The 19,524-nt window shown below is 38.1% G+C and overlaps 1 protein-coding gene across 1 annotated transcript in view; it reads right to left on the bottom strand.

Annotated features, from left to right (window-relative positions):
• The window catches only part of HAUS6 (HAUS augmin like complex subunit 6), a 40,982-nt gene extending 24,836 nt beyond the window's left edge, over positions 1-16,146 (bottom strand). Inside the window, exons 1-7 of the mRNA XM_054727502.1 lie at positions 15,773-16,146; positions 10,212-10,307; positions 7,620-7,698; positions 6,738-6,867; positions 5,442-5,589; positions 3,365-3,430; positions 2,444-2,492 (exon numbers count right to left, since the gene is read on the bottom strand). Of these exons, the coding sequence (XP_054583477.1) occupies positions 2,444-2,492; positions 3,365-3,430; positions 5,442-5,589; positions 6,738-6,867; positions 7,620-7,698; positions 10,212-10,307; positions 15,773-15,900 (696 nt within the window). The 5' untranslated portion in view covers positions 15,901-16,146. The remainder of the gene's footprint in view (positions 1-2,443; positions 2,493-3,364; positions 3,431-5,441; positions 5,590-6,737; positions 6,868-7,619; positions 7,699-10,211; positions 10,308-15,772) is intronic.
• Between the last annotated feature and the right edge of the window lie 3,378 nt (positions 16,147-19,524).

Genomic DNA, 19,524 nt, shown 5'->3' with positions numbered 1-19,524 from the left:
TCAAGAACTAGAGGTTTAAAGCTCTTGTAAATTTTAAACCAGCAAATGTTTACTAACCATTATCGCCAAGCATCTCAAAGAAAAAGAAAAGGGAATTCGACATTGGCATATTTCAGGCAAAATGCCCAAAAAATTCAACCAAGTAAAATTAATAAAATAATTTAAAATTTTGATTCCCTAATTAAATTAGTTCCTTCTATTTATTCATTTTTTAACATTCTCAAAAGGTTGTCAATAAACACTCTAAATATCTCTGAAGCTGTTTTAATGGTTTACTTGTCATTATTATAATCCTAAAATCCCAACATGCATGCAATACAGCATGTAGCTAGCATCTTTTCTTGAGGTAAATTCAAGTATTTTGGCAAACCAATAAAGTTTAATAATAATAATCTCCAGCAGGGCTTTAAAACTAAAAAATTTCTCAGGAAAATCTAGTCCACTATGATTTTCAAAACAAATCTAAGAAGCCTTATACTACCAAAATGCAAGTAGTATCTCCTGTACTCTGACATGCTAGCAATCTATGGAAGATTTTTCAGGAAGAAATAATAAAAGATTTTCATGAGAAAACAAAAAAAAAACAAGAATACTACACATTAATCATAAGTCATCCAAGTTTCAAAAAGTTAAAAGCTTTGAAAAACTATGCTTCTTTAAAGGCATCCAAAACTGCAGTTAAGCCCTAGCTGGTTTGGCACAGTGGATAGAGCCTCAGCCTGCGGACTGAAGGGTCCCGGGTTCGATTCCGGTCAAGGGCACATGTCCAAGTTGCTGGCTCGATCCCCAGTAGGGGACGTGCAGGAGGCAGCCAATCAATGACTCTCTCTCATCATTGATGTTTCTATTTCTCTCCCTCTCCCTTTCTCTCTGAAAAAAAAACCTACCGGCAAGCTCAAGGCATGGCTCAGTGATTGAGCATCAACCTATAAACCAGGAGGTCGCAGTTCAATTCCTGGTCAGGGCACATGCCCGGGTTGCAGGCTCGATCCCCATTGGGGGGCGTGGGGTAGGCAGCCAATCAATGATTATCTCTCATCATTGGTGTTTCTCTCTCTCTCCCCCTTCCTCTCTGAAATCAATTAAAAAAAATTTTTTTTAAAGATGCTGAGTTCAATAATAAGAATATTCACATGCACTAAACTGGAAGCTTCATGAAAAAAGTGACATTGCCTGTTTTTTTCATTCCTGTAGTAGCTGTAATATCTAGAAGAATGCCTGGCAAATGGCAGATGATCAATAATTATTCAATGAATGAATGAACAATTATTTCCTGAGGATGGCACTTACCTTTTCTAGGGACAAAGTGCCTGAGCAGCCAAATTAATACCCAAAAGAGCATGATGATCACAGAATCAGAACGAGCTTGAAGACAGATGTCATCTAAACACAGAACCCTAAGAAAACACTCCTACCCCACATCAAAGTCAACCTCTAAAGCAAGCAAGCATGTCAAACTCAAAGGCTAACACGGGCCAAATAAACAAGGTTTAAGTTTATATGGGCCGCAAAAAAACAAAAGCTTCAAATAAACTTAGGTTTATTTCAATAGAGACATGCTGAATACAAAGGGCTGAAATAAATGAGTAATCGTTAACATAAAATAATAGAACATTTTAATAAAAATTAATATTTTTCTTGAACATTAACTTACCAGACACTGAATAACTGCACAAATTAATAAGCATAATGCAAATAAACCTATTTTTCTTGTTCTCCGAAAGCGAAATATTTCCTGTTGCACACACCAAACAAGTCAGTTCAAGACTAATGACATGGCAATCGGCTGCTAAAATATTCGCTGCTAGTATTAGTGGAGAGAAATGGTGTGCCAGCACATAAGGCACATAGGGAAATGAATGCAAACACCATTATGGTAATCAGTCATTAGAGAACATTGTAGTTCGTTATTAATAATTATGTATAACAGGATATTATAAAAATTAAGTTACAAAATTTTTATTAAAACGTTTCTTACATACCGTTACATTGACTGGGCCGCAAAAATATTCGTTGTGGGCCGCATGCGGTCCTCGGGCCATGAGTTTGACATGCTTGCTCTAAAGCTTTAGACCATTTATGTCTTCCAGATTACTCTCTATTACCCAAGCCAATCTCAATTTTGCTTCTCACTTTTCTTCCATACTTAACATCTCCCTTCAGTTAATATATTTTATTTTGATAAATACTACTGATTAAGTCACAATCAAACTGAACTTTGCTTGCTGGCATGACTTTAAATTAACTATATTTAAAGCTGCTTTTGTATATATTTAGTCTTATAAATTATAAGCTATTTTTCCCATCATATCCAAACATTTTAGAGGCACCCTGTTGATACCTTTACATATATAACACTTATAATACGAGTAAATACTATCACAAGAAAATACTATCACAAAAGTAAGAAAGATTACATTTCTCTCTTCAAAAGCTGTCTCACCTTTTGAATTTTTTCTTGTATATCACTTTGGTCATCATAAGGTTCCATGCTAGTTAAAAATTAATCTCATTAGTCATATTTTTAAACTTTATTTTTATTGTTGATACTATTACAGATGTCCCCATTTCCCCCATCATTTCCCCCCCCCCCCCCCCGCGTCCCCTTCCCTCTGGTTATCACGCTGTTGTCTGTGTCTATGGGTTATGCATATATGTTCTTTGGCTTCTTTCATCCAGCCCTCCCCTCCCCGCTTCCCTGACAGCTGTCAGTCTGTTCCAGATTCCATGCTTCTGCTTCTATTTTGTTCAGTAAATTCCACATATAAGTGAGATCATATGGTATTTGTCTCTCTGACTGGCTTATTTCACTTAGCATAACAATCTCCAGGCCCATTAGTAATTTTAAAAATCACATGGTAGCCCTAGCTGGTTTGGCTGAGTGGATAGAGCATCAGCCTGCATACTAACAGGTCCTGGGTTCGATACCAGTCAAGGGCACGTACCTCAGCTGCAGGCTCAGTCTCCAGCCCTCGTCAGGGTACATGAGGGAGGCAACCAATCTCACATAGATTTTTCTCTCTGTCTCTCTCTCCCCTTCCTTTCCACTCTCTAAAAATCAATGGAAAAATATCCTCGGATGAGGATTACAAAACAAAAAATCACATGTTAATTTACCATCCAAAGAGCTAACTGATCTGCAAACCACCCACTAACAACCATTGCACTTAAAACAAAAATACAATTCTAGCTCAAAGCAATAATTTATTAGAAGAACTAGACTAGAAATCAGAATTATATTCTATACCTATCATCATCTAGCTATTGCTATTATTTATGTTTCTGAGACTCTCAGTTTCTTACCTGTAAAATGCAATAGCTAAACTAATATATAAAGCAACTTCCAGCTCTACAAGTCACTTACTTTTTTATTTGGTTTTGCAGTCCTATATATTCTGATCTCAAATTTTGTACTTCTTCATCTAATAATCTGTAAGAAAACATATAAAATGAAAACTCTACATATGCTCCTCAACTCATGATGGGGTTATATCCCAATAAACCCATCACAAGGTGAAAATATTGTAAGTCGAAAATATATTTCATACGCCTAACCTACTGAACATTACAGCTTAGCATCGTCTACCTTAAATGTGCTCAGAACACTTACTTTAGCCTACCCTTGTGCAATTCTCTTGAATTTAATCTTAAGAGTAATTGCCTTACCCTTCTGCTTACCAGAAACAAGAGACACAAATGGGCATTTTAAGACATGATGGGATGCGAAACATATAACACAATATCCAAAAAACGCTGGCAACACAGTTAAGTGCAGAGTATCAGTTGTTTACCCTGTGATCGTGTGCAGGTTAAGAGCTGTGGCTCGCTGCCACTGCCCTCACAACAGAGTATCATACCACATATCATTAGCCCAGGAACAACCAAATTCAAAATTCGAAGTACAGTTTCTAGTGAATGCATATCACTTTCACACCATCATAAAGTCAAAATATCTTAAGTCTAACCATTGTAAATCAGGATCCATCTATAATTCCATTACAATTAAACAGTATAGTTACTTTAATATTTTCCCCCTTTCATATCTTTGCTCAAGGCCTCTGAGGATTATTCTTCCAAATACACCCAGCAGCCAGCTAAAGGCCTCTACACTCCCTTTTAGAGTTCCAGGATTTAACATACAGGCTACTATTGAGATGGACCAAGGACTTTTTGTCTCATGTACTCTCTGACTTCACGTAAAAATGTTGGAGGTCAATAAAATTACTCTGCCCTCTTATCCTTGTCTCACATTCCTAGGGGATAAACTTTAATGTTATCTAAGACAGTCAAGCAATATTGCAGCTTTAAAATAGTATCAAAAGATTTTGTAGCCGAAACCGGTTTGGCTCAGTGGATAGAGCATCGGCCTGCGGAATGAAGGGTCCCAGGTTCAATTCCAGTCAAGGGCAAATGCCCAGGTTGCAGGCTCGATCCCCAGTAGGGGGTGTGCAGGAGGCAGCCAATCAATGATTCTCTCTCATGATTTATGTTTCTCTCTCTCTCTCCCTCTCCCTTACTCTCTGAAAGTCAATAAAAATATATTTTTTAAAATACATATTTTGTAGCTTTAATGATAACACAGCATTTAAAAAGGTATCTCACCAGAAGAAAAAAAAGGTATCTTACTGAAGTTGTTATTATAATTGTAAAAATTAGACACAAACTATTTTGAGACTAAGAACCTTGCCTATCTTGTTTAACACTGTAACCTAAAACCAAATCTGCTGAAGAGATGGCCCTAAACATAAAATTAGTACAAAATGGTTAAAGAAACTATGGAACATCTATGTAAAGGATTATCTACTTAATAGATACTCAGCAAACTATTAAATAGTCATTAAAAGTAATAACTATTGCCGAAACCGGTTTGGCTCAGTGGATAGAGCGTCGGCCTGCGGACTGAAAGGTCCCAGGTTCGATTCCGGTCAAGGGCATGTACCTTGGTTGCGGGCACATCTCCAGTGGGGGGTGTGCAAGAGGCAGCTGATCGATGTTTCTCTCTCATCGATGTTTCTAGCTCTCTATCCCTCTCTCTTCCTCTCTGTAAAAAAAAAAAAAACAACAAAAAACAAAACAAAAAAAAAAAAAAAAGTAATAACTATGGCAATATGGAAAAATTTACAGAATGAAATATTAAGATAAAAAGGAATCAAAATAGAATGAACACTATACATCTTAAAAATATATTTCCAAGTTAAAAGAAAAAACTCCTAAGAAATTAAAATTTTAAACTAAAGTGACCTTTTCTTTTCTCTAAACTTTCATTTACAGTATACCTAAAGTTTAAAACATTTTATTCAGAAGTTATCTGGCTTTAAAATGGAAAGATAACAGCATAGAGTTTTGAAGTAAACATGGATTACTACCACTGAAAGCATACTAATGACATTTATAGATAACGAAAAGAATTTTCCATTTTTAACTATCAAGGTATTACTTACTGTGCATTTTCTTGATACTTCTGGAAAACAAAATCTTCTCTTTGTAAAATCTGTAAAAATCTGTTACGTGCTACATGGGACCTGGCAATGCACATGTGTAAATCTTGTGGCTTTGAATTAAATGTCTCTGCAACATGTTTGAAAGAATCTACATGGAACAGAAGATCATCGAAAACTTAGACTTGTAAGCTAATAAGTATTAAAACTGCTGGCCTTTATTAATTATTATTTATTATTATTTATTATTTATTTTTAAAGAGATTAACAGCCTCATATAACAACTCCTTAAAAGCTGGCATACCACACACACAAATATTACCTATTCAAAATAATTAAAACCCAGAAATATATATATGTACACTAAAAATAAAAATAAAAAACTAAAAGAAAATAAACCAAAATGTCAGCAATGGCTGTCTCTAGAAATTGAAAGATGGGTACGGTTTACTGAATCAACTTCTCTGTATTTTCCTGTCCATGTTTTATTAGCATAAACCAAATAAACAGAGCAGTATATTTAATACACTACAAGTAGCATTCTTTTAAGTCTCAGCTTAAAAATCCAATTTGTATTTTGTTTCTATGAATTTGCAAATAGATCAAATCCCTTTAAAACTGCAACTTTTAACAAAAAATTCCCACACATTACCAGTAGCCAAAATAAAGCTCCCACACATTCAGCACAACATTTAACACAGTGTATTAGAGGCAAACTATAATTTGCAGGTCTTATTTGGCCCACTGGCTGTTTTTCTGAGGTCAGCAACAAGTAAGGAATACTTGCCACATTTTTAAAGGGTTGTATTAACATTTTTTACAAAGTAGACCCGGTGAATCAGTGACTAAGCGTTGATCTATGAACCAGAAGGTCACAGCTCAATTCCCGGTAGGGGTACATGTCCAGGTTGCAGGCTAGATCCCCAGGGGCATGCAGAAGGCAGCCAATCAGTGATTCTCTCTCATCACTGATGTTTCTATCTCTGTCTCCCTCTCCCTTCCTCTCTGAAATCAATAAAAATATTTTTTAATTAAATTAAAATTAAAAAATAAAACAGAGAGGTATATATGACAGAGACCCTGTCAAAACGTTTCCCAACCCCCATATTAGAACATAATAAAATAATTTGAATTGTTACTCATATCCATTATTTCAAACTATAGTTCTAATAGAACATTAACTATTAGCCTTCTGAGGTTACTTGACATTTTTATCTTACCCTTGATGATTTGCAAACTGCAAAGAATAAATATTTAAGAAACAAAACAAAAAGAATTCCTACTATAAGTTTAACTTACTTTTGGATGTTTTTATATATTTTATTGCTACAAATCTTGCAAAATGATACATCAGGTGAATAAACTTAGGACCACCAGGAGAAAGAAATAGTGAACCAACAACTTGAGGAAAGTTATTTCCACATTCCGCCTAGGAAAAAATAAATAATTTGAAGTACTTATCAACAATAACCTTTATATTCACATTAAACTGTTTTGAAGTATAGTAGGACTGATCAGGATTATTCCATTCAAATCCAAAGTTTAATATTTGAATCATTCTAAAATTTTGGTGGACTTGTCACAAAAAGGTAATTACAATATAATCCTACAATTGTTGACACTATTTGGGGACACAAGCTAAAATAATCTATAATCAAAATAGTTTTCTTTAAATAAAAACTTTGATATAAACTCCAAGGAATCAAAACCTTATTTCCAATGCATTTAGCTAGCAAAGCTGGTTTTCCAGAAATATATAGAAATCCCATTCAAAAACCATAGAAAGTATTAATCTTGCTTATACTGTTAGCATAAAAGCATTAAAAATATTTTTCCTCTAGGCCCTGATGATGTAGCTCGGTGGCTGATCATCGACCCATGAAACAGGAGGTCATGTCTGGATTCCCAGTAAGGGCACATGCCTAGGTTGCCAGCTCGATCCCCAGTAAGGGGCATGCAGGAGGCAGCCAATTCATTTTTTTTTTTTTTCGCCACTGAAATTTCTATCTCTAGCTCCCTCTCCCTTCCTCTCTCTGAAATCAATTTTTTTAAAATAAAAGAAAACACAATATTTTTTTTCACCTCTAAAAAAGATACAATTGTACCTCAAGAAAGCCAGAAAAAAACTAATGTATTTTTTAACCTCTTAAAGTTTTCATTTTCCAGAAAGAGAATACTTACAGAAATTTTTTTTAACCATTCACAGCAAAGTTTCCGGAATTCAGTATCACTTTTTTGGTCAAATGGAGGCCAACAAACTCTTAAAAACAGAAATAAAAGCACTAGAATTACTAACGAAGACAACTCAACAAAAATGAAAAACAAATTTCTCTCCCATATTAAAAACAATAATGCTAAATGAATCAAGGCTAGCATTCACAGATTTCAACTAATGAGAGACACCGACCTGTGAGAAAGTGGGTCTTTTTCTTTATAAATATTTATGGGGTTAAGTTCAGTTTTGTATGAATAACCAATAAATACATATATTAAATGAAGGAATTAATCACTCTTAAAATTACTAAAAATCAGCTAAAGATGAGAATACTCTCAATGGATTCACTAGACTAACACATAAAGATGGTATAAGGAAGTTAGTATGTTAAGCCTAGAAAAAAAAGAGAAATATCAATGGTTATATGTGAAGAGCACATGAGAAGAAATGCCATGAGAGTTTCTGACTCTGAAAGATAATCTATAGTACAGTTCGTGGGTACTACTGTTTTGTGGATAAAAACATTATAAAATTATTAAAAAAGAAAAGCTTTACCAGTGTTTTAGTTAAAAAATAAAAGACTTAAATTTACCTACTGCTTTCCCCTAACAATCAATTTTATCTAAATTTTTATTCTGAGGTATTCTAGGACCCCATGTTGTTGTTTTTTCATTTCTATAACATATCATACATTCTATATTAATAGAAAAAAATTAATATGCATAGAAAAAAGACTGAAAGGCTGGAATGTCAACAGGTATTCTCTGGTTGGTGGGTTTCGGAATAATTTCTACATCCTTCTTTACATTTTTCTGTATTTTCTGAATTGTTTAAAATGAGCTTTATTTTGTTTATAATTGGAGGGAGGAATCAGAAAATCTATTTTGAGCAGAGGAAGCCCTATATCGTAATGATAAAAATGTCCAAAAAATGTTTCAAAGATATCTATTCTTCTGATCATTCATAACCTTAACTGAAGGCAAAATATTAAGAAAAAATTATCAAAAATAAAACAATGCCCTAAACCCGTGGTCGGTAAACTGTGGCTCGTGAGCCACATGCGGCTCTTTGGCCCCTTGAGTGTGGCTCTTCCACAAAATACCACAGCCTGGGCGAGTCTATTTTGAAGAAGTGGCATTAGAAGAAGTTTAAGTTTAAAAAATTTGGCTCTCAAAAGAAATTTCAATCGTTGTACTGTTGATATTTGGCTCTGTTGACTAATGAGTTTGCCCACCACTGCCCTAAACAATGTACTTACTTGTTGCTTTTTTATGTTGAGGATGACGACACAAATACTGAAACAAATGTTAACACTTTTTCTGACAAAAGAAACCTAAATCACATGCAAAATAACTTGGAACCAAGGCTAGTGGGTATTCACATTTTTATCTCCTTCCGAAACTATTTAATATTCAACACTATATAACAACTAGAGGCCCAGTGCACGGATTTGTGCACCAGTGGGGTCCCTTGGCCTGGCCTGTGCCTCTTGCAATCCGGGACCCCTCAGGGGATGTCGGAGAGCCGGTGCATGGATTTGTGTACCGCTGAGGTCCCTCGGCCTAGCCTGTGGGGATTGGGCCAAAACTGGCAGTCCGACATTCCCTGAGGGGTCCCGGATTGTGAGAGTGCACAGGCCAGGCCAAGGGGCCTCCAGTATGCATATAAGATCTTTGGTTAATCTCTTCCCGCCCTACCCCTGACACCCCCTTCCCTCTGAGATTCATCAGTCTGTTCCATGTTTCCATTCCTGTGCGTTGAGTGTCTGCCTCCTGGTGGTCAGTGCACATCACAGCTACTGGTCGAACTTAGCATATTAGCCTTTTATATATATAGATAGGCTAAACTTAATAGAAATTATTTTTGCCTATAGCACTTGACACTTTAATATATATATCAGGAACAAAAATAATAAGGATTTAGAGAAACCTAGAAAGTAAAAATAGACAAAACAAGTAACAGTGCCTACAATAAAAGGAATAATGCAAGGGATAATTAACAAAAAAAAAAAAAGGTAAAACTGAGTATATAAATTGGTACCAGTTCATTGTTTTGCCTAATAATTAAGACTATGAAGCCCTAGCCAGTTTGGCTCAGTGCATAGAGCGTGGCCTGCAAACTGAAAAGTCCCAGGTTCAATTCTGGTCAAGGGCACATGCCTGGGTTGTGGGCTCGATCTCCAGTGGTGGACTTGCGGGAGGCAGCCAATCCATGATTCTCTCTCATCATGGATGTTTCTATCTCTCCCTCTTCCTTCCTCTCTGAAATCAATAAAAATGTATTTTTTTTAAAAAGACTGAAGAATGTTAGGAACCAATTTTATAAAACAAAATCTAACTTACCTATGAAGTATATGATTTTTACGATTAGTACCAAACAAAGATTACTCAGGTTTATAAAGGTTAAGCACCAAATTTGTAAGACTCAAACCTGATTTATCAATCCAAAATAATACTGAAAGGCCAAAGTTGAAATCCTAGCTTTTATCAAGGCATAGTCCCTTTTCAAATTTGAGAATGACTAGTTACAAAAAAAAAAAAAAAAAAAGTTTTACTCACTTGAAAACTTCTTTGGTGAGAGACTGGTCCAGCGTTTGAAACAAGAAATAAGACACTATTTGAAAGGCATCACGGTTTGGCTTGTCGAACATGTTCCTAATGGTTTAAAAAGAAATAAAGCAGGGAACAAAAAGAAAAATAGTTAATAAAACTAAATATCATCAAAAGCTTTATAAGAGTTTGACACAAATTAATATTTTTATTATCTTCAAGAGGTTAAGGCAAATTAATTTTTCTCATTCCTGTACATTTTTACAACCAGCTAAGAAAAACATATAAGTTTTATTTCTGATTCTGAAAGTGCAGATTTAATAGAAGAAAACCGCTTACAGTGAGAACATTCTAAAAAAAGGAAAGGCTAATTAGGTGAATACCATGCATGGATTATGATACAATGAAGATAATGATACCAACCAACATTTACTGAATAACAATAAAAATAGCTAATATTTATTGAATTTATTATTTCCAAGTATTAAGCCTTTTACAGGTAGTAACTCATCTAATTTTTAACACAATCATATGAGGTTAAGTACTGTGCCAATTGTTTTAACATGGATTCTTTTATTTAATCTTAATGATAGTAGAAAGTAGTTGGATTATCCCCATTAAACAGATGAATAAGTTTAAACTTTAGAGAGATTAGATAATTTGCCCAAAATTATATAACCAGGAATGGAAAAGCAGTGATTTGCAATGTTATCTGACCCCAGAGTCTAGGGTCTTTACTATTACATTTTATTCCTAGAACCATCCTTATAATGTAATTCTAGCAAGCCCCTTAAGAGTTTTTATTGTCCTGATTTCCCTAACTAATCAAGACAAAAACTAAAAAAAGAAATACAGTATGTAAAAAAAAACCCTAAGCCTTGTTAAGAAATGTCACACAGGTATTAGACAACCTCTAGGCCAGGGTCATGAGCTACTGCTCTATGGTCCATGTCCCCTCCTCACACCCCTCCGGGGACCCCAGGGCTATGGAGGTGTCTGGTAGGAAATGGGAAATTCCGGCTTTGGGGACTGCCCAGGCTAGGAGGAAGAGTTTTCTGAACTTCATCTAGGGCAGAGAAGATCCACCTCAGAAACCACGCTCTGCTGCATAGCCCGCCTGCAGGATTTTAAGCTTTTGCACTCGGATGTCCAGTGTGACTCGACACGGTTAGCATTAGAATAAAGGAATCGAGAAAAAAGCAAGCGAGTGCAAAGGGTTAAGCTTGACTTTGACAATTCCCAAGGCAAAACAACTCAAAATTGGCATGGAGGGAGAGCCACCATTTTTCAAAGTCTTGCCAGTGCAATGTGGGTAATAGTATGGAAAATTAACAAAAGCAATTTAAGATCTCTGGATAAGCAAGAAAGGGGTAAAAAAGGAACATATATCCTAATAGAAGTTAATGCTTACACTGAAGAAGGAAAGAACCCGTGGAAGTTACCAGATAAAAAATTATGCATTAACCTATTAGGAAAAGGTCATTTGCCACCCCCTCAAAAAAAAGTAATTTACATGGATACAACTCGAGTATCAAGAGAAGTTAAAAGCAATAAAATCAAATAACTATAAAGGAAAGGTCTCAGAAAAAACCAAAGACATTATAATAAAGAAGGAAACTCATTAGAACATAATAAAATATACGTAAGGGAATTCTCTCTATGTGCTACTATAAAATAGTTTTAACATTTGGAATAGAAATCTGAGATATTTTCATGTTTAATACATTTTCAACAGAGACCTGAAGGAATATCTCACTTGGTAATTCCTTGTTTTCAGACTAAAAACAAACTGGATTAGGAGTTAGGCAATTAAAAAATGGGCTGTGAGTTTCTAGAATGCATGGCAAAGAGATGTGAGTATTCCTTCTATGAATATATAAAGCTATTATCTTGAGATTTAAAAAATAGTTAATGTTAAAGTTCCCATGCTATAACCATGTACAGAGACAGATGGTTACTAGATTTATTGTGATCTCTTTGTAAGATATGTTAATATTGAATCACTACATTGTACACCTAAAACTAATATAACACTACATGTCAACTATAATTGTAAGTAAATTAATTTTTCTAAATCGAGGAAAAACATTTTTTTAAGTTTCCATGCTTACCCATGTCAAACAACTTTTTGTCCTTGAAATGTTTGTATTCCTCAACACAAATCTTACCTCCTTATTATCTCAAACTTAAATTTTTTACAAAGTATCCTGCTTCCTCTCTTTGACACTTATTTTAATTTTTTTTTAAATATATTTTTATTGATTTCAGAGAGGAAGGGAGAGGGAGAGAGAAACATCCATGATGAGAGAGAATGTGGGGCCTCCTGCACGCCCCACACCCGCAACCCGGGCATGTGCCCTGACCGGGAATCGAGCCCGCAACCCGGGCATGTGCCCTGACCGGGAATCGAACCCTGACCTCCTGGTTCATAGGTCGATGCTCAACCACTGAGCCACGCCGGCCGGGCTTATTTTAATTTTTAATAATATCTGTTGAAGATATTTGTTCACCCACTAGACTAAAACTCTATAATGTAAGTTTGTCTATTCTGTTCACTACTGTATTCTATTCACCCAGTTCCAATACCGTGTTCAAATAATATTAGTATTTGTTGAATTAACAAATGAATAAATCACCTTTTCTTTCCATTCCCACTGCTACTTTGGTTTAGGCCTACCTAACTCCAATGCCCTGAATCCCCCTTTAATCCAGTCTCTGTAATGCAACCAGAATGATTTTTCCAAAATGCAAATCTTTTGGGCAAATACATAGCAATGAAATGGCTGTATTATATATTAAGTGTATTTTTAACTTTCTAAGTGGCTACACAACTACATACTCACAGAAACTAGAAACAGACAAAACTGCACACTAAAAACAATGTATTTTACCATATACAAATATATATGAACTAGTGACCCGGTGCACAGATTCGTGCACACTGAAAGGAAATTAATTAGAAGGTGGCCAGCGGGGTGGGACTGGGCAAGACAGGCCTAACTCACCCTGGAGCCCACCTCCCGCGGTTCCTCCCCAGCCGGCCGCACCTGAGATGGCACCATGGCTCAAAGGGTGTCTGCGGAGTAAGCAGGGTCCCACGGGCAGGTGGGGTCCCTCGGCCTGGCCTGCAGGGATCGGGCCAAAACCAGCTCTCAGACATCCTCCAAGGGGTCCCAGAGTATGAGAGGGCCCTCTGCAAAGTTGCTGTCGTACAGGGTGTAGAACACAAACGCAAATGTGCAGTAAACCAGATTTGGGCCAACAGTGCCCCAGAAACAACATAACCCACGGCCGAAGGTGGAATCCCACGGCCCCGAGAGGAATCGGGCTCCCTCCTCTCTGGTTTCGGGATTCGTCACCCAAGAACCACAACTGCCAAGTTACTGCAGCTCAGCAGCTCCAGCGTCGAGCATCTGCCCCCTGGTGGACAGTGCGCATCACAGCTATTGGTCAGACACTTAGCATATTAGCCTTTTATATATATAAAAATATTTTTCAAAATAATTTGATGCCACATTCATGCTTAAAGCATTTCAAAGGGGACATCTGTTTCCAAATAACCCACTGAAATTACTCTAAAGATCCAGAGGGAGGAAAAATCAATGACAGTGTTGAAAAAGAAAGAAAAGCCGAAGCCGGTTTGGCTCAGTGGATAGAGCGTCAGTCTGCAGACTGAAGGGTCCCAGGTTCGATTCCGGTCAAGGGCATGTATCTTAGTTGCGGGCACATCCCCAGAAGGGGGTGTGCAAGAGGCAGCTGATCCATGTTTCTCTTTCATCGATGTTTCTAACTCTCTATCCCTCTCTCTTCCTCTCTGTAAAAAATCAATAAAACATATTTAAAAAAAAAAAAAAAAAAAGAAAGAAAAACTGCCTTCACTGGACCAGACTTGACAGATTTTACTAATTTTCAAAGGCAAAAGCAGATTACAATGGAACAAACCAGAGCAGAGAAAACTAAGATTGCTAAAACACTAGCGAGAAGGATGTAGTGGCAATGGGAACCATTCTCAGTGGAGGCCTGGAGAAGCTCTAAGCTTCTTTGACAGCACAGAGAAAATGAGACTGCTGTGGGGCATCAAATCATGCAAAATAAATGAAGTATTTATTAATACATAATCATAACCTGATAAATGCTATCCACTACTATCAATTTTTAGAATAGACTCCTAAACAAAACACTTCTACATGGAAATAGCAGTAACTTCTAAACAAATAGTTACCAAACAAAACTTAATTACATCTCTAAGCCTTGACAGTAAAACAATTATAATACAGCTGAAAAAAAATCAAGAGGGAGAAGGCAGAGGGGGGCAGGGAAGTGTGGGTGAGCTAATTATCTTATGGATAATAGCTTCCTTCCTGGTGAAATTACACAGTGGGGAATCAAGAGACATTTTTGAGATTGATACATCAAGAAATAGAGGTCTAGTCGAAACCGGTTTGGCTCAGTGGATAGAGCGTCGGCCTGCGGACTAAAAGGTCCCAGGTTAGATTCCGGTCAAGGGCATGTACCATGGTTGCGGGCACATCCCCAGTAGGGGGTGTGCAGGAGGCAGCTGATCGGTGTTTCTCTCTCATCGATGTTTCTAACTCTCTATCCCTCTCTCCTCCTCTCTGTAAAAAATCAATAAAATATATATTTTTTTTAAAAAGAAAGAAATAGAGGTCTAAATACATACTAAAACACTGCCACTAGAAGAACTGAAATAACATAATTAAGTCAAGAAGATTTGAGAACAGGGGGTAGCCAGTGTACCCCAAATTTCTCTTGGCCTATAGTGGGAAAATCAAATAATGTCTAAAATTGGTAAATTAAGCCCTAGCCCGTTTGGCTCGGTGGATAGAGCATCCACCTGTGGACTAAAGGGTCCCTGTTAGATTCTGGTCAAGGGCACATGCCCAGATAGCGATCCCCGTGGGCGGCGTGCAGGAGGCAGCCAATCCATGATTCTCTCTCATCATTGATGTTTCTCTCTCTCTCCACCTCCCTTCCTCTCCGAAATTAATAAAAACATAGTTAAAAAATAAAAAACAAAATTGGTAAGTTAAGACACAAAAATACAAACAAAATATTTAGATTTGTCATCATAACCATAACATTAGTGGCAAAGTAGGGAAGAGGCTTTTACTTTTCATTTTAATACCTGGCATGCCTGTTTGCTAATTCAAAAGTAAAAATTATAAACTAAACAGCAACCAGCTTGAAAGACTCCTTTGAGCGCTAAAGGCGTTTGCTACACTGTTCTCAGGTCCCTGCACTACCAACTGGCACCCCTCCTTGGATCTCACAGACCGCGCAGCTTTACCGCCACAGCAGGGTTAAGGTGCCCCTCCAGTTGTGCCCCAAATGCAGAGTCCATTCCCCTACAAAGCGCTCCCGGCACGGCCCCGTGACAGAAGGTCTCAGCCACTAGGCGGGCAGCCCCCGGGGGCAGGGGCTTTGTAGCCGGTGCCCGGAAGGCACCACCACTAAGCCTAGATTCATCCATCAGCCAGCGGGTCCGCGCAAGGGCGGGTCATCCGCCCGCCCAGGCTCGGGCTCCCCCGCCCCGCCGCCGGCCTCCTTACACTCCGAGGTGCGCGTGTGACGCCACCTTTCCGCAGGCAGTGGCGGCTGGGCCTGGCTCGAAGCCGAGCGTCTGCAGATACATCCAAAGATGCTCCTTCTTGAAAGAGGGGCCGCGGGAGAAGCTCATCTTCGTAGCAGGCGCTGTCACTGCCAAGGAAGAAAGCAAAGGCCCCAACGACTCCGAGCGCCCTCAGGCTCCTCCCCTGCAGGCAGCCTGGGGTCGCGGCGGCCCTGCATTGCCACCGCCTGGGCCTCTCTAGCCCGGGGCCATTTCGCCTCGCCGGGCCGTAAAGTCTCAGGAAAATGGGGCCTCTCGGACCGTAGCACAGCTCAGCTGCCTGAGCCTCCCCAAACCAAGACTCCCGCGCTTCCAGCGGAGCGGTCCGCGCGCGCCGCCTGGCTTCCGGGGGAGGAGGGAACTCCGCGGCCGACTCTAACTCCCGCCATGCAGCGCGCTCTTCCCTCGGGTCCCTTCCCGCCAGGCCCAGCGGAGAAACTACAAGATCCACAGCGCCTTGCGTGGCCAGCGAACTTTCTGGCGCTTGCGCAATCGCAATAGGTCTCTTAAGCTGCTTTTCCGCTTCGCGCTTTCTGAACGCAGGGCTTTGTTTGGGGCTCCTTTTGTTCCGATAGACCTAGTTCCTCGGATAGAAGCCGTGGGCGCTGGACGGTGGCTCCGTGTAGTGGAAAAAGCACTGGGTTCCACCCTCAGCTATTCTCACTGGCTGTGTGACCCTGAACAAGTCACCTAACCTCTGAGTCTAGGTTTAGGTGACCAGACGTCCGGCTTTGGGCGGGACAGTCCCGATTTTTAACAATTTGTCCCGCATCCCGCGGCGTTTTAAAAAAGTCCCGATTTTTGGAAAGAATGCACGACAAGCTAGGGAACGGCGGGAGAACGGGAAGGGAATATACGGTTTTCGGCGGCCATGTGGCTATTTAGCCAGGATATGAGTTTTATGTTATTTTTGTTAATTTTATAATGTTAAACTTTAATAATAACAAATAATTGTTGAGAACTGATTATCGAGAACGGCTCATCAAAGTTCGCATTGTTGATCAGTTGTTAGAATTCGACCACCATTGTTTGGACTTAATGAACAATGGCATTTTTGGGGATTGGCAACGACGAAAACATTTTGTAACTGTCTCTCAGACGATACACATCGTACTGTGTGCTAGTAAGCTAGTTAAACAAGTGATGTCATTACTAATCAGCTATTCAGATAATTTAGGTAAGTAATTTATTTATTTAATAAATACATAAATTTTCTTGAATTTAGCAGACAGTACTCGTATTACTTATATTTTATAGTGGCGGCAAAAAGTCTAGCGCCGGCCTTGAAAGTGACACTTACGACTTACGTTACGGCAAATTCAGAGGAAAAATAATACAAGTTAGTATTGTTATTATTTAGAAAGAAATATAGGATTAAAATTAAAATAATTTTTAAAATATAGTTACTTTATAACAATCAAATTAATTTAATTTATAAACTAACAATAAATATGTTCATGTAATTATGTACCTACTTACTGTGTTTTTAAGCAATATGTATATAATAATTTATAATATAATTTTAAATTAATTTTTTTAGATTTTTAACATAATGAGTAAGAAAAGAGGATGCAAATTCAACGATTATCTAAGAAGTGAATTTCCTTTTATTAAAAAAACCAAAAGCGATTGCAATATAGACCAAATTTTTAATCAAGAATCATCTCTCCCCTCCCCCCCCCCATGGTCAATGGTGTCCCGCTTTACCCATGTTAAAATCTGGTCACCTTAGTCTAGGACTAGGTCTATGCTAGGTTAACACACCTTTAAAATGCCACTTTTTCAGACGCACCTCAGAAATGTAACTACCATGGACAGAGCATATCTCTTAACTATCCAGTAATCCAATCATAGTGATTTCCCTGCCTTAATTTTTCCCACCTTCATGTAATCTTCTTTAGGTTCCCTCCTTAATTCCAGATGTATAAAGGTAACTGCAAAACTGTCATTCTCCTAAGTCTAGGAGATCTTGCTTTCCAGCAATGTCATCACTTTATCTCAAACTCATAAAAAGTCTCTCCAGGTTTGGACATTCCTTATGTTGACAAAATACAACTCCAGTCCCTCTGCCAAAAAGTAACCACTATTGTCACTTTTGTAGGGAATCACTTTCCTTGTCTTGTAGTTTTACCATCCCAGTGTGCTTGCCTACACACTATAATTTAGTCTCGCCCTTTTTATATTCATCCTGGCTTTTTTTTTTTTTTTTTTTTTTTTTCTTTCCAAGGTTTGTTGGTTTGTTTTAATAATATAATTTAATATTCAGAGAGCATCCTCACAGTGCAGTTCAACATGTCCTCCAAATTTTCAAATTGGCACCTGGATCCAGAGGTTGTTCAAACTCATGTATGATCCCTTTGGCAAGATTAAGTGATGGTGCAATCCCCATCAAAATCCCAATGACACCCTAGCTGGTTTGGCTCAGTATATAGAGCGATAGCCTGTGGACTGAAGGGTCCCAGGTTAGATTTGCGTCAGAGCACCCGCCCAGATTTCTGGCTTGATCCCCAGTAGGGGGCGTGCAAATTTTACAGAGAGGAAGGGAAAGGAATAGAGACTTAGAAACATCAATGAGAGAGAAACACTGATCAGCTGCCTCCTGCCCACAACCAAGGTACATGCCCTTGACCGGAATCGAACCTGGGACCTTTCAGTCCGCAGGCCAACGCTCTATCCACTGAGCCAAACCAGTCAGGGCTGCTCTGAGTTTTTTACAAATTTCAATTGATTTTTTATTCTTTATGACAAACCTACTATTACCCCCATTTTACAGATGAGGAAATTGAGGTAACACAGAAATTAAATAACTTGTTTAAGGTCACACAGCTAGTAAGTGGCAGAGCCAAGATTAGAACCCTGAGTCTAATTAAAAGTTCATAAATCTTTACCAATCATGATATGCTTTCTCCCAGTTGACCTGTTTCCAGTCATGTGCCCACACCTAGGCTAGGGAAAAGCAAAAACCCTTGACTGAGACACCCTCCCCCAACCCAAAAGGCACAAAGATTCTGGCCTGGCCAGTATGGCTCAGTTGGTTGGGCATCATCCTGTGCACCTAGAGGTCATGTTTGATTCCCAGTCAGGGCACATGCCCGGGTTGCAGGCTCAATCCCCAATGGGGGGCGTGCAGGAAGCAGCCCATCAATGTTTCTCTCACTTCAATGTTTTTCTCACTTTCTCTCTCTCTAAAATCAATAAAAACATTTTTTTAAAAAAGATACAAAATTTCTGATACCAAAAGAAGCAGAAATGAATCCTGGGAGACAAAACAAAACACACACACACACACACAAAAAAAAAATGTTCACTCTATTAATACAAACACACACACACACAATTCACGATTATACAGACCAATTTTTATTGCAGGCATTTCAATGATTAAACTTCATAGGATTCTATTAAATGATATATGATACAGAACTAGGATCTCTTATAAAAGTTTAGATCCAGGTTTCATTACAATTAAGCCCTATAATAAAAAAAAAATAGACTAACCCCCAAAAGATTAATCTCCAAAGCCACAGGAATAAACACATGAGCAAACATGAAGTTTAATATGACACAAATTTTGTTTTCAAAGAAATATTTTCTTGTTAGTTTTTCAACATTTCTCCCTGAAAGGACTCAGGGTTATTAGCGTGTGAATGATTTGATCCATCCTCTTCTTCCAAAGCTATAATATCTGGAATT

Source organism: Eptesicus fuscus, chromosome 15, assembly GCF_027574615.1.
Source record: "Eptesicus fuscus isolate TK198812 chromosome 15, DD_ASM_mEF_20220401, whole genome shotgun sequence".
In the NCBI taxonomy this organism is placed as follows: Eukaryota; Metazoa; Chordata; class Mammalia; order Chiroptera; family Vespertilionidae; genus Eptesicus; species Eptesicus fuscus.
Note: the sequence above shows the minus strand (reverse complement) of the source record. Positions and strands in the feature narration are given on the sequence as shown.